Raw genomic sequence first — 15,171 nt, 5'->3', positions numbered from 1 at the left:
GTGCACAAACTCTCACCGCATTTTGGCGCATGTTGATCCGATAACCCGCGTGGCCCGATCTCATCGACACCGACTGGCTCCGGTTCAGAACACCCGGGTCTCTGAGGGCCTGTTGACCGACCCACCCCCTCATACAAGAGTAAGCCAGGTTAACCAGTTAAACAGTGGCAAATCCCGCGCTGCCCTGTGGGAAATTTGTCTTTAATCCCAAATTTATAGGCACACAATCAAAGCCGAAAACCCCGAGCAACAAATCTGATCCTCCGACCCCCCAAAGACCGCACAATCCGTGGCCTCCTGGGAAAGCGCGGGGACGGGCGCGTACGAGGCCGAGACGGATAAATAGCTAAATGATGAGACAGTCGGGGGATGTGGGAGCGATGTCTGGCTACGGACGTTCACCTCCAATTTGGCAGGCGCGCAAAGAAAGGCAATTGTGCGTCGGCCCCCGCGCGGCAGCCAGCGAGCATTATTACTGGCTGAAGTGTGGCTTTAGAAATGATTAATGACACGTCGGGCGTGAAAACAAAGCGCGCGCCATCCACCTGCTCCGGCAGTCACGTCGGACAGGTACAGAGAAGGGCACGAGCACAATGGAACCTCATAATGAAACAATGCGATGCGGTGACGCTACATTCAGCTGTATTACAGTGAATAAAAACACAGAAAACTACTGTAGTCTCCATGTAGAGCTAACACCTGGACCTTTACTGTGTATCACATAAAAATAAAAACTCATCAAATAAGGAATCCACTTACCTTGTAACGTCTCTCTGTGTGTCCGTCTGTAGTGTGTTTTTGTGTAATTGTAATGTGAGGTGTGAAAGTCTGTGGCCTGCAGCCACATTGATTTGACTTTCTGCACGTGTGTGTTTGTTGCATTCAGGCTGCATTAGTATTGATGTGAATGTGGACCGCAGTCAGACAGCGACACCCACAGGATTCACAAGGAACTGCACACCTATGAGGTTTAAACGGATAGTTCACCCAAAAATGAAAATTCTGTCATAATTTTTTTAATCCTCATGTTGTTCTACACCTGTATGAATGTATTTTTTGATGAACACAAAAGAAGATATTTTGATAAATGATGGTAATCACACAGCTGATGGTAACCATTGACTTCCATAGTAGGAAAAACAAATATGATGGAATTCAATGGTTACCATCAGCTGTATGCTTGCTTACCATCATTTATTACAATATCTGAGTTTGTGTTAATCAGAAAAAAGAAACTCATACAGGTGTAGAACAACACGAGGATGAGAAAACGATGGAAGAATATTAATTTTTGGGTGAACTATCCCTTTAAAATTTGTTCACAGTCCCCTTTCAAATATTTCTGTGTTCTAAATATTAAATCTGTAATCGATCATGGTAGCACACAGACATAATTTTTAGTGAAATTTGTCTGTAATCTTTTGTCCTTGAGGGAAATGTTGCATTCAATTTTAAACATAAATGTAACATTCTTATTTATGATCTATGTTAACATATTTATGTGTGTTTGCCTGACGAAGGTCTTCGACCGAAACGTTGCTTTTTAAACTTTTGAAATAAAAGGGACTTTTTACAGTGTGCAGATCTTTTTCAGTTTTTTGATTCATCCTTTGATCTTGCACCTGGTTAAGACTTTTTTTGGATGTGCGTATCCTGTTTTCCCTTTTAACATATTTATGTGTAACACAAAATAATAATCTTCCCATATAATTGCATATTTACACAAAATAAATATGTGAAAGTAAAGGCATTTTGCTAGTATGTGGATAGCAAAATGAGAAATGTTGTCTTTTGAACAATATCAAATCTCCTGAATAAATAAGTAAATATTTTCTGTTTTGTCTCCAGCTTTTCCTTCCACCCTGTATGTCAGCTTTAAAGAATGAGCCTAACATAACATCACATATCATGAGGAAAAGCAAATAACAGTCATTACTCAACACAGGTTTATAATCACTGTAATGTTTTATCCTGATCACATATTTCACCTTCATGTAAAACAACAAATTCATTTTCTTTAAAAGATTTTAACATATAAGTAGTATTAATGTTTATTTGTTTAAGACGACCCACTGATCCCAGCACAATGTCTCAGTATTACAATATGTAGTAAATATATGCTTGAAAATTAAACCGACAGCGCCATCCGGAGGATTATTGAAGACTTGTGTATAGGAACATCACATGGTTTGGGAAGTAACAGATATGTGATGGATCTTAATGAACTCACCTTAACAAATGTCTTTTAACTGATGGCAATAGAATAAAAGTGTTAGTATGACTGTAAATGTTTAAAGGATTCAAAGCTGAAAGGGTCTGCTGTGTATTTAAGAGCTGAAAGTGAATGATGAATAGAGCAGTTCACTCATTTCTCCACAGGTCACCTTTGGTCATTTATAATGGACACAGCAGTTTTCAATATATAAGTTAAATAAGTCTTGTGGTTAACATTACTTCAAGAGTTTTTCTTGATGTGCTTTACAACATCAAATGTGAATTAAACTAAAGTCACAGCAGGTGTGTGTGTGTGGACATCAGTAGCTATTGATACTATAGTGGTCACAGATCAGGAGAGCTCTCCAGTTATAACCTCTGCAGTCAGGACAAACATAATTCATTATTTACCGTGGTACGTGCTGTCTTAAAATGATTCCTGAACCATTCTAGAAAATTTGGATTCTGGTGTTTCTGTCTGTGATCTTACCTGGGATGTTACTTTCTTCAAGTTAATAATATTCTTCTGGATGGATCCACAGATAGTCTATCTGGCTTTCCTGTTAACACCACAGACATAAGCAGTTGTGTCATTAGTAGACATTACAGTCAAATGCAATAATAGCCTACTTAATGTTTGATGAAAGCAATAGGTGGAAGTGCTGAAAGGGTATACTTTGGTGAATGCACTATATCATAAAAATCTGACTTTGTTCATGTTTAAGTGCTATAATTGGTTCCCCAGAGCTTCTATGAACCTAGAAAATGTGATAAAGATCAACCCAATAATTTAGTTTTGGTAAACCATTCTCTGCAAGCATGTGAAAAAAGCTCAGTGAAATGTAGCTCCCCTTGTGATGTCAGAAGGGGACTTTATTATAATAACACCGCCCCTTAATCTACACTATTCGACCATGGCACTGCTATTTAGTGCAGATATCAACTCATTTGCATTTTAAAGGAATTTTAACATGCTATAATCTATTATATGTGGGGGATTTTGAGCTTAAACTTAACATATGTACTCTGGGGACACCAAAGATTTCTTTGACGTCTTGTGAAATGTCCCATTTAATATAATGAAAACAGTAATGATAAGCAGTTTTAAATGAATATAGACCTTTATAAAAAAAGACTTCTCAAAGTTTTTTTTGTACAGATTGAGTTTTTATATACAGTATAGCACTGCATTAGCAGCACAAATGTCATGGGTTACTGATCAGATCTATAGATTGAACGTGTTGTAGGTAATGAATGTAACCGGAGTGCATTTTGCTGGATTTTTGAAACCCTTTGAAGTGCTCAGATTTGAGAATTTAACCTTTAAGAGTCTGGTTTATCCGTTTTGAAAGGCTGCAGTTTTTAGAAAGACATCTGTGCAAGAGATGTCTCAGGTAGATTCAAGTTTAAGCTTTGAATTTGTGTATGAAGTTTCTCGTGGTGTTATTTGACCATCTGATAATGTTCATCTCATTCAGTTAAACTTATGTCTGTTGTCTGATTCATTATTCCACTTTCACCAGCACTTCAAACACTCATACATCAACCAAAGAAATGCACAGTGAGCATCTGTAATATATTCCAGTCAGTGTGTGTCTAACTCCTTATATTATATCAACACTTTCTTTCTTTATGAATACTGTCATGTCATTTAAAATCAGTTTCAGAGCAACTAAAGAAATTGATCTCTTCTCTAGCCTGATCTTGCAGATGGATTTAGACTGTACTGTAGATAACTGCTGTATGAATATCATTTGTAATGTTCAGGTTTTTATAATGTACAGTGTCTGTATAGCATTAATACTCTTGAGTTTTCCTATTTGAAAATGGTAAAAATATGTTAGTACGGTAACGGTAGTATATGAATATTGTATTTATACTACACACCTGCATTCTAATAATAATAATAATAATTATTATTATTATTATTATTATTATATATTGTATTTATTCTACACACCTGCATTCTAATAATAATAATAATAATAATAATAATAATAATAATTATTATTATTATTATATATTGTATTTATTCTACACACCTGCATTCTAATAATAATAATAATAATTATTATTATTATTATTATTATTATTATTATTATTATATATTGTATTTATTCTACACACCTGCATTCTAATAATAATAATAATAATAATAATTATTATTATTATTATATATTGTATTTATTCTACACACCTGCATTCTGATCAGTCCTGCATCAGTCTCTTTTTACCAGCCACATTTCGGTAAAAAAAGTAGTCACATTATTATAAATATTATTATTATTATTATTATTATTATTATTATTATTATGTACACCTACCAGTTTTCCCAGTTCATACAAATCCTGCTTTATTTTGCATAACAGGCAGGGCTTTTTACGTGGTATACGTGTACACACAGATGTAGTCAAGTTATTGAGTGAAACTTAGGTTCATGATTTTATAAATAATTAAGTTATGCTACACATAATATCAAATATAACCAATAAAACAATGTTTTTTAATGAACCAATTAATAACAATTCGGTCCTAATCAAATGTTTTTAATAACTGTTTAATAACTAGTAATAGCTATTGTTTATTTTTTGTTATACATTAGCGTTATATGTTTAAAATAATTTCTCTAACTTTATTTTGAAATATAGCTCCTTAAAACGAGTCCTTCCGGTTCCTGTGTCGCTGTTGTTTGCGTCCGAATGATAGCAGTCAACACTGAGTCGACTCTCACAGATTGACTCACTCGTTGAAGTCTAGCCCATTTAGATTAAATTGTTCAAAACAGCGAGAGAACCGATTCCCTGTCGGAAATGAACCACAACACCAAGTTCGTCTTGTAGTTCAATTGCAGGACAGAAACAGAGCGCAACAAAAGCAGCGTTATGTCATTAAAAGAGCCAAAAGTCGTTTATTAGGACAGATAGACAGTTTCGTTTCGCAGATGCTTACGATTTGAGGTCACAGCCAGGGACGGTCGTCAAATTCCTGTCCCGTCTGATGAAGTGAACGAGCGCTGGACTGAAGGAGGCCAAGAAGCAAACTCAAAGTTGATTAAGTGTTGTGTATCAGGAGTATCATGTCTCTGGAGGAGTATGAGAGGCATTACGCCTCTTTAAACTCAGATGCAGGTGAATCAGTGAGCAGCAGGTCGTCAACATCAACTTTCACTGGAGAAGAAGAGAAATTACATTACATTCCCATTCGCGTGCTGGGGAAAGGAGCTTTTGGAGAAGCGACTCTTTACAGACGCACTGAGGTCAGTTTTCATCTGCACTCATACATCACCACATCAAAAGTCTCTGGGCCCCTCTGATTGGTGGGTTGGGGTGTGTCAGCCACGCCCATTCGCTAATAGGGCTATCGATTAAAGCGCCTGACAGTCAATCAGAGCTATAGATCGGTTGAGTTTCATGAAGGGGGAGTTGAAGTTTTTTGTTTTTTAGTATGAGTATGTCAGGCTTACACATATCAATAAAATATTTGTTTGGCTGTGTGCTGTTAGACAGTGGATAAAGAACTGATAATGTTTAGAGCTGATCAATTATACTTTTGCTTTGTTTATCAGTCGTTGAACGATGCGCCGGTTGGTTGTTGTGATGTTTGTCCCGCCCCTCCGCCACTGTGATTGGACGGCCTAGTGAGAGTGACATTTTGACGAGCTGAGCTTTTCACCCAATGTTGAATTTTTTTTTCTCTCGGCGCATCGTTCAACGACAAAGCAAAAGTATCATAGCATCCAAAGCACTTAGCTGATTAAAGCTAGCAAGTTCCTACAGTCGGCGTCCGCCTGGCATTTTCAGCCGTGTTTAAACGGTTTGGTTTGCACGCCCCCTTAGTGTTTAAAATCCAGCACAGGGTGACCTGTCTCACAACAGCTCAGGTTAAAAATAACCAATTAGCAGGTGACAGTACTCTCTATAATGTACTAAAAAGCACTTTGATGGTGAAAACCACACGTAATATGACAGTTTCTTAAGTGTCAGTTAGAGAATTGGTCAAATCCATCTCTGTCTTGGATAATTCAGATACTCTAGGTGGGTGGGGATTAGGGCTGGGACAACGCGTCGACGTAATCGACGACGTCGACGCAAAAAATACGTCGACGCAAAATATGCGCGTCGATTCGTCAGACCCAAAAAGGCGGCGCAGTAGTATCAACGCGAGTGGCTTCAGTCCACGCCGGTTTCACACAGCAAGGGTGAGCAGAGCCTGCGGCCGCGCGGCGCGTGGTTTTTTCAGCGCCCATGTTAACAAGCATGCACCCCGCCGCATGAGCAGCGCGAGCTCGCGGCTCGAAACGGATATAAACGGAGGTCGGAGCCAGCCGCAAATACTTGGGCGGCTCTGTAGCAACAGTGCTGCAATCGTTTCTGCGTGGTTCTGCTGCGCTGCTCACGCTCAATTAAAGTGAAAGTGCTTTGTTTATGGTTTAAATGCTCGTGGATTTACGCGAAAAAGTGTCATTTTACCATAAAATCATGAATGTGATGCCTAGTGTGTTTTAAACAGTCATTTGAGCAATTTAACAGAAAGCAATGAAATATGTCACTGTTGCCAGAAGACTGCGCTTTCATTCACTCTCTGTCCAGCAGTAAATGAGTCCTAATCTATCTTAACAAACTTAAGAGAAAGAGATTTAATAATATATGTGCTTCTTAAGTCTATAATAAGTCTATCTTAAGTCTATCTTAAGTTTATATCTGTCATTAAATGGACTAGAACAGCACGAAAACAATGTGGATTAAACAAATCTAGTTATAAAAATTACACAGACCATCAAAAGGCACATTGAAGAGGTTTTGCTCATAAATGCATGTAAAATAAAGTAATTTGAACTTGAGATTTTTATACGGTTACTTAACTGCACAGTATGCACTGCAAATGCTTTATTGAATGCTACCTCTGTCTAAGAATGCATTATTTTGCACTTGTATAGTCTTTTTATATTTTTAAATTTTAAGAGCAATAAAGATATATTGAAATGTTTACATTCAGATATGTAAATCAAAATGTATAACTTGCTATTAGTTAATTAATGGGGAGATAATCGAGAATCGAATCGAATCGAAGTCGAATCGGACTGACAAAATGAATCGTTAGATTAATCGATGCATCGAAAAAATAATCGCTGGATTAATCGTTAAAAAAATAATCGTTTATCCCAGCCCTACGTCTCTCGTCCTTGGGACTTACTTTCACCGGTAGTAAATAATTTTTCTAGCTGTCTGAACCTCTTGTATATGTAAAAAAAAAATGCACCAAGAAAAACTTGGTTGTTATTTACTTGAGTTGATTTTACATGCGTCTGTTTTCTTATCTTCTGTGCAGGATAATTCTCTGGTGGTGTGGAAGGAGATCGACTTGAACTGTCTCTCAGACAAGAAGCGCAAAGATGTTATGAATGAGATCAGCATCCTCTCCATCCTTCACCATAACAACATCATCGCCTACTTTAACCATTTCATGGACAAAAACACGCTGTTGATTGAGCTGGAATACTGTAACGGTACACAAATGAAATCTGGCACACAACTGTTTAACATTTCAATACTAATGTAAGGATGAATGTTAAGACCAACAGGACTGTTTGTGTACAGGTGGAAATCTTTATGACAAAATCAACCAGCAGAAAGGACAACTCTTTGAAGAGAAGGTACAGTAATCTATCAAATAAATCACAGCAGGTTTACTTGATAAAGTGAATTATTAATAATGTTAGTACACAACTACTGTACAATCAGATCAGTGAGTATTTCAGAGATTACTAGATGATAACTAGTTGTTTTTGTATAGGTTGTTGTATGGTACTTATATCAGATTGCTGCTGCGGTTGCTCACATTCATAAAGCAGGGATCCTACACAGGTAAGTTACCTCAGGTGATAACATTATAATCTAGTCATCAAAATTAAAAGTCTCCTATTAGGACAAACTGTAAATATTGTTTGCTTTTCCTTCAAGGGACATTAAAACTTTAAATATCTTCCTCACCAAAACCAATCTGATAAAGCTGGGAGATTATGGGCTGGCCAAGAAGCTGGACTCTCAGTATTCAATGGCTGAAACCGTGAGTTCGCCACACACAATGACAAAAACATCACAATCACATTTCTTCCTGTAAATTCACTACAGTAGAACTCAATGGTGGTATCAGTCGTAAGAGAAAATCTGCTTACTTCATGAAAATAACATTTTTTTATGCAAAATGGTTATGACTGTGATGTTTTATTTGTGCTAGTGTGTCGGTACCCCGTACTACATGTCTCCTGAACTTTGTCAAGGAGTGAAATATAACTTCAAGTCTGATATCTGGGCCATGGGATGTGTTTTATTTGAGCTTCTGGCTCTCACCAGGACCTTTGATGCTACGGTAAATCTCTTACACACAACACAACATCATTCAGACCAGTGCTTCTCAAACATTTACTGAAATATTTACATTCATCTTACATTTTTTGTAATCAACTTCTTAGAAATAAGACTTGAAGTCATCAGAACTGATATTCCTCTTAGTTTTTATTCTAAGTTTGAGATTGTCGTGTTTCATACATTTTCTTTGTGGGGTTACAAAGGTATGAACCCGACACAAGGGGAAAACCTTTGAGAAGCACTGGTTTAGACCGAGAACTACAGGTCTGATTCAGATCAAATCATCAGATAAGCTATAGACGGTTTCATCGGACGCACGTGATACACGTCTGGATCCGAACCTTACTTCCGGTTTCGTTTTTTTAATGGTCTGACTAGTTGCTAAACTCGTCGAAAATAACAAATGTTTTGGTTTCCTAGGTAATCTATGTGTTGTTTTGTTTGCTTGTTATATAAATAAACTATGTTTAAAGAACTTTGTTGTTATTTATTATTAGCGGAGTTTACCGGAAGTTACGTGCGGACCGCGACAGCGGCTTGTTTATGTTGTTACTGCTGAAACGGTCTATAGTGTGTTTAGTTTGAGATATCTGTCTCATCTCCTCCCAGAATCCTCTTAACCTGTGTGTGAAGATCGTTCAGGGCAACTGGACCATGGAGATCAATTCAGATGTTTATTCGTCTGATCTCATCAAGCTGGTATATGAGTGTTTAGATCAGGTACAGAACACGAGCCCTGTTCTGCCTTATAAATACAGCTGTCAGTCATGATGATGTCATGATGATGTCATGTGTGTTGATATTAAAGGATCCAGAGAAGAGGCCGACTGCAGAGCAGATATTAGAGCAGCCCATCATCTCCTCCATCAGACCGTGAGTCAATATACTCTATTTACTGTACATGAAGAACATATTCAGACAAGGAAAAGATTGTGTTTTGCATTTTCATGAAAATTATTATCCGACTGTGAATTTAAACGCTTCTCAAACACTTTATATTTTGCTAATATGAATGTGAATACAGACAGCACTGGCATACCACATGTGATGTTTGAGTTGTACAGTTACAGTAAGAGATGATGATGATGATGATGATGATGATGATGATGTTGATGTGTTTAGAGAGCTGGAGGAGAGAGTAGCAGCTCTGAATTCAGCCATCAAGAAACCCAAGTGAGTGAATCTCCATCAGTTCACTGCATCTCTCTAAACTGAAGCTCAGCTCTGGGTTTGAATCTTTCTTCTTCTTGTGTGCCTTTCAGGTTAAACTCAGTGACAGAGACTTCAGTTGCCGTGGTGACCACTCGTTCGAGGGAGGCGTATTTTTGGGGTGGAGGGAAGTTTACCCCGCAGAAGCTCGACATGTTTAAGGGTGGCAACAGCGCGCAGCACGTGTGTGCTGGAGAAACACATTTTGCTGTTGTTACTGTAGAGAAAGAGCTGTACACGTGGGCGGTAAGCATGCTTTACTTTCATCTAATGATTATTAAAATGTGCTGAATTAAACCATTTGATTATTCAACTACAATAGTTAAGATGAACAGTACCAGAGTTTGTTAGTCCATCTATACAACATCACCTTGAAGGATTCTTTTTGTCTACATTATCATGTGTATTACAAGAGCATTTTATACTTCAGAAATACTTCATTTTATTATTTCAGAAAAAGAAAAAATGACAAGAAGTTATTTGTTGAGTCAACGGTCAATCATACAGTTTAGAGATCACATACGTGCAAAGATTGACCAATCGGAAAATAGATATGAAGCAAAGATATGAAAATAGATATGAAAACAAAAGAATGACATGTAAGTTCCGTCTGATGATTGTCATACAGTAAGTGATGTGTTTGTGTGTAGAGCGTTCAGGGAGGAGCAAAGATGGTGGGTCAGTTGGGTCACGGGGACCAGGCCTCGTACCGACAGCCGAAGAAAGTGGAGCGTCTTCAGGGTAAAGCCATCAGACAGGTGGCCTGTGGGGCCGATTTCACCGCCTGTGTCACTGGTGAGTGAGTGATGGGCCATGAAGGAGATCTATTGTGTATTTAATATGATCAGAGATAATGGATTGTTAAGTTCACCATGCATACCGTAGTGTGGATCGTTTGTAAGTAATGTCCTGATGTGGTTCATCCTGATGGCAGATGAGGATCAGATGTACATGTTCGGATCCGACTATTACGGCTGCATCGGTGTGGAGATGGAGTTGGGTAATGAGGTTCTGGAGCCGGTTCTTCTGACGTTCTTCGAGGAGCGGCCGGTGAAGCAGGTCTCCTGTGGAGATAATCATGTGGTGGTCTTGACTCATAGCGGAGACATTTTCTCTTGGGGTTGTGGAGAACACGGTAAGCGAAGCCACGCGTAACTGCACTTATTTCCTGTGATGATGGAGAATGATGGATGCTTCTTTCCGCAGGCCGACTCGGTTTGGACTGTGAGGATGATTTCTCTTCTCCAATGCAAGTGAGTGAAAAAACTTTATCATCGTCACAAAATGTCATGGGCTTACATGGGCAAACATATGGATAAAAAAGAATACATTTGAAGTACTGTAAGTCACTTTGTATAAAAGTTTCTGACAAATGCATAAATAATGTTGTAAATGTTGATATCACGTGTAGCCGAATCAGCTTTCAAACTCGCAGTACTGTTCCTGAGATTCCTGCTTCATTTAGAGTCACATCTTGTGTGTGTGTTTGTTTGCAGGTGACCGGTCCTGTAGGAGCCGTCATTGACTGTGTTTACTGTGGGGCAGATGGGACGTTCTTCATCACAGAGGCGGGGAAAGTTTTAGCATGTGGTAATAATGAAATGAACAAACTGGGTCTCAATCAGGGCATCACAGGAATCAAAAACCATCCAGGCGAGGTGCGTACAGTATAAGATTAATAAGAATTATATTCATGATGAGCTGTGTTCAGTGTTTACTGCATGTTCAGGATGATGCCTTACAATGTTTTGTATCTCCTGTAGGGTTATCAGGGTGTACCATACACCACCACACTCACGCTGGTCAAACTGCTCTCTCGCTTTAAGATCCAGTTCATCTCGGCTGGAAAGACCCACACCGCCGCTATTGATGGTGAATTTCAGTAGATCTGCTCATTATTGTCATGTCATTGGACTTCAGCTCTCATAAACAGTTGATATGTGTGTGCGTGTCTGCAGAGCGAGGTCGTGTGATGACTTTTGGCTGTAATAAATTCGGACAGCTGGGCGTGAAGGACTTTAAGAAACATCAGGGTGTGCAGCTCCTCGTAGGAGCCTTCGGTGGAAAAAATGTCACAAAGGTTTCTTGCGGTGACGGTTTCACTATCGCCGCCACCGAGGGTGAGAAGGGGAGCATTTGTGCTATTTATGTTTCATACCCTCGTTGTAAGGCTGGATGTTTGTGGATCTAACTGATGTTTCTCTTCATCAGATAATCAGATTTTTGCCTGGGGTAATGCAGGGAACGGTCGTCTGGGTATGCCCCCTGATAAAGGATTCGGTTCGGAGGTCTGTCCAGCTCTTCCTCGTCCAATCTTTGGATCTTTACATCATGTGCCTGATCTCTCGTGCAGGGGCTGGCACACGATTATCATCATGGGTTAGTAGTAGCATAAATGTCTGTATGGTTCTTGGCTGATATTAACATACATCAAGTGTTTGCATTTTAAATAACTCATAATGTCTCTTTACAGAAAAAGTTCTGAACTCTAAAACGTTTCGTTCAAACAGCAGTGGACTGTCTATTGCAAGCGGTGAGAAGAGATATTTTTCACATTGTTGACAAAGTTTTCATCTTTATGTTACCTCTTGTTTCTCAACACAATGTCTAAATGGCATTACGAGCTACTTACCGGTACGCTGCAGTTTCAGAAGATGAGATATTGTTGTAACATCGTGATGATATTTAAACTCTGATCTACAGGTCAGTCCTCGACCTCATCTTTAGGTCTGGAGATGGCCTCGCCAACAGACTCTGAGCTGCGTGAAGGGATGCTAGGAGGAACCGTGGAGGCCGATATGGACGACAGAGGTCTGCAAACCCCCATCTTCTCCATGGACAGTAAGACCAACGAGAGCTCCTGCCCCTCGTGGCTACGAAAGGTCAATCTAACATTAAGATCTGCCATCGTCTTCTTCTCAGGAACCAAATGTAGATGTTTCTTTACCAGCTTTCTTCTGTGTGACTTTCTTCAGGAGATGCAGGATGCTGAATTTATCCCGATGCCGGTGGATTCCAGCGACTCCATCAATCCGCTGACGTCCTCGTACACAGAGAGCGCAACGCTTCCCTACGAGGAACTCGACCAATTGAAAGCAGCGGCTGCGGCCGCCGGAGGGAAGAATCTGCTGGTAAGACGGGTTTGTCGAACTTTTATATCGACTTCCTTATGCTTATAAAACTATAAATATCTGCATGCACAATATTCTGATGTGATAAATAAATACTTTCAGTATTGTTTTATTATTCTGAGTATTGGTGGTGTGTTTGTGTTGCAGTCGACAGCGTGTGTGGATGATGATCGGGTGAACGGGGTGGAGTCGGGACACTCGGGGCAGAGTTGCTGTGGGGCGAGTGTAGAGCTGGCACAAGTACGCTTCAAATCATCATCATGTCATAATTTTCCTGTAATATCGGTCGTTACAAAGTTCTGTTTGTTTTCCACAGCTCAGAGAAACCGTAAGCCGTCAGGACGCACAGATTCAGCTTTTACAGAAGCAGGTGAGTTGAAACTAGCAGGACGTTTAAATCTTAATGCAGCTCAGACTTCAGGTCAATAAAAAAAATCCCACAGGGGGGCATGGGGGGGTTATCCCCCCTCTTTTTTTCACAAATCACATCCTGAGTATAAACATAATAACACGCGTACAGAAGTGATGTGCTTTGATGAAATGTGATTATTTGTGATGAAGTATTTGTCTTTGTGATTTCAGTACACTGATCAGCTGAAAGAGAACGAGAGACTTTGGAAAGCCATCCAGAACCTCCGAGCTCCAGCTGAACATCAGGAGAACATCAATCACAATCATTGTGGACATGAAGAAGAGTAAAAGATCAACAATATCTTCAGCTCTCTTTAGTCACACTGAGATTTCAAAAAGGCGTTACAGAAATACAGAAAACCAGATCAGAATTCAGAGTATGTTTGTATGATCAGCAGTAGATTGGAGTGAACTGATCTCTGAATCCAGTGAGAGAAACTCTTATAGCCAAACAAGATGTGTCAGTCGCCAAAATCACTATGTGCCTTTTAATAACAACCAAAGACTTTTAAGTTTCATGCTGCTAACGTTAAGCCAAAGTGTTGCTGGTATCCTTTAGTGTTGTCATGATTATCATGATGTACAGCACGTTTAAGCTCAGTCTGTTGAGATGTACGGGACATCGGCTGAGATGAGCGTTTCAGCTGGAGACATCAGTAAATAAATAAAGATTTAATATGAAAATCTCCAGCATAAATGAGGTCAAAGTGTCATAACAGATCATAAATCTTCTCCAGGATTGATCAGAATGTCCCTGTCAACAGCTCATTTATTCATCTTTAAATATTAAAACATATTTTTAAATGTTGAAGCTGAATTTGACTAAAGTCTGTCTATATTTATCTTGAACGTCAGTATTAATGACATGTTTACAGTGGGTTTTATTCACAGGTTTAATCTGTAAACTGCTTTAATGCGACGGCTGTATTGTAGTCAAAGGGTTTTAAGCAAACATCATGTAGGTGTGATCTCTCTGATGGTGTTTAACTATAGTACAGCAGTACTGTTCTTCATAAACACATCTCACATGTGACCTAAAGAACCGACAATCATGATGATGTGTTCAAACTACTGATTTTCTCCATTATTGTTTTCTCTTTCTTTTAAACAGATGACCATTGTCATCTGTATGTTTATTGCCAGCCATATTTCACCATACTACATCCAAAGATATAAGATTATAATAAGCATGTTTTTAAAGTGAAAACGTGTGTGTGTGTTTACGGTTTACACTAAGGTTTATTTTGAGGTTTTAGGCTTTTTTACAAATATAATAATGAGATTGGCTCTTAAAATGTGTTTATGCTTTATACACATATATCAGACTAATGTTGATATTTTTTAAATAAAAATTTTAGATTGGGGGCAAATGATCACATCCGGGCCATGACGTTTTTTACTCATATTTTATATTAAACATTAGTGCGGTGGTTTGATATTTCTACTACAGTATGTTACCTTTTTTTATTTGCTCTTTGATAATAATAATAGTAATTTAAATCATTCACTAAGTAATATTTACATTATGCTACAGGTCCAGTACACAGTTATTTGATTTATTTGCAACTACGAGGTGCATGAGTACAGTAATGTGGCCATTTCTGTGTAAACTTTAATTAGATATAAATACCCTCGCCCAACACGCTAATCCGATTATTGTGCGCATGCGCAAGAAAGCAGGATTTGTGAGCGCCCAAATCTGAATCATTTTTGCCAATCGGTTCGTTCGAACGATTTGTTTCAATAACACAATTCGTAACTAACAACCGACTCATCACTGTAATAGATTTTTGTTGTAAATCACTGTTCAGACATAAAGTATACTGCGGTAAATATTG

The 15,171-nt window shown here is 38.7% G+C and overlaps 1 protein-coding gene across 1 annotated transcript; it reads left to right on the top strand.

The window, feature by feature from the left end:
* Positions 1-4,969: 4,969 nt before the first annotated feature.
* On the top strand, positions 4,970-14,701 carry nek9 (NIMA related kinase 9). Its single transcript, XM_065267331.2, has 23 exons — positions 4,970-5,470; positions 7,543-7,720; positions 7,812-7,867; positions 8,008-8,078; positions 8,175-8,280; positions 8,452-8,583; positions 9,192-9,302; positions 9,391-9,455; positions 9,705-9,755; positions 9,845-10,037; positions 10,442-10,586; positions 10,726-10,926; positions 10,998-11,044; positions 11,288-11,449; positions 11,555-11,663; positions 11,750-11,911; positions 12,003-12,170; positions 12,265-12,324; positions 12,495-12,673; positions 12,767-12,922; positions 13,070-13,162; positions 13,239-13,292; positions 13,505-14,701. Exons 1-23 carry the CDS (start codon positions 5,291-5,293, stop codon positions 13,619-13,621), a joined length of 2,796 nt encoding a protein of 931 aa, XP_065123403.1. The 5' UTR covers positions 4,970-5,290; the 3' UTR covers positions 13,622-14,701.
* The last annotated feature ends 470 nt before the right edge of the window (positions 14,702-15,171 follow it).

Source organism: Paramisgurnus dabryanus, chromosome 17, assembly GCF_030506205.2.
Source record: "Paramisgurnus dabryanus chromosome 17, PD_genome_1.1, whole genome shotgun sequence".
Classification (NCBI taxonomy): domain Eukaryota; kingdom Metazoa; phylum Chordata; class Actinopteri; order Cypriniformes; family Cobitidae; genus Paramisgurnus; species Paramisgurnus dabryanus.
Note: the sequence above shows the minus strand (reverse complement) of the source record. Positions and strands in the feature narration are given on the sequence as shown.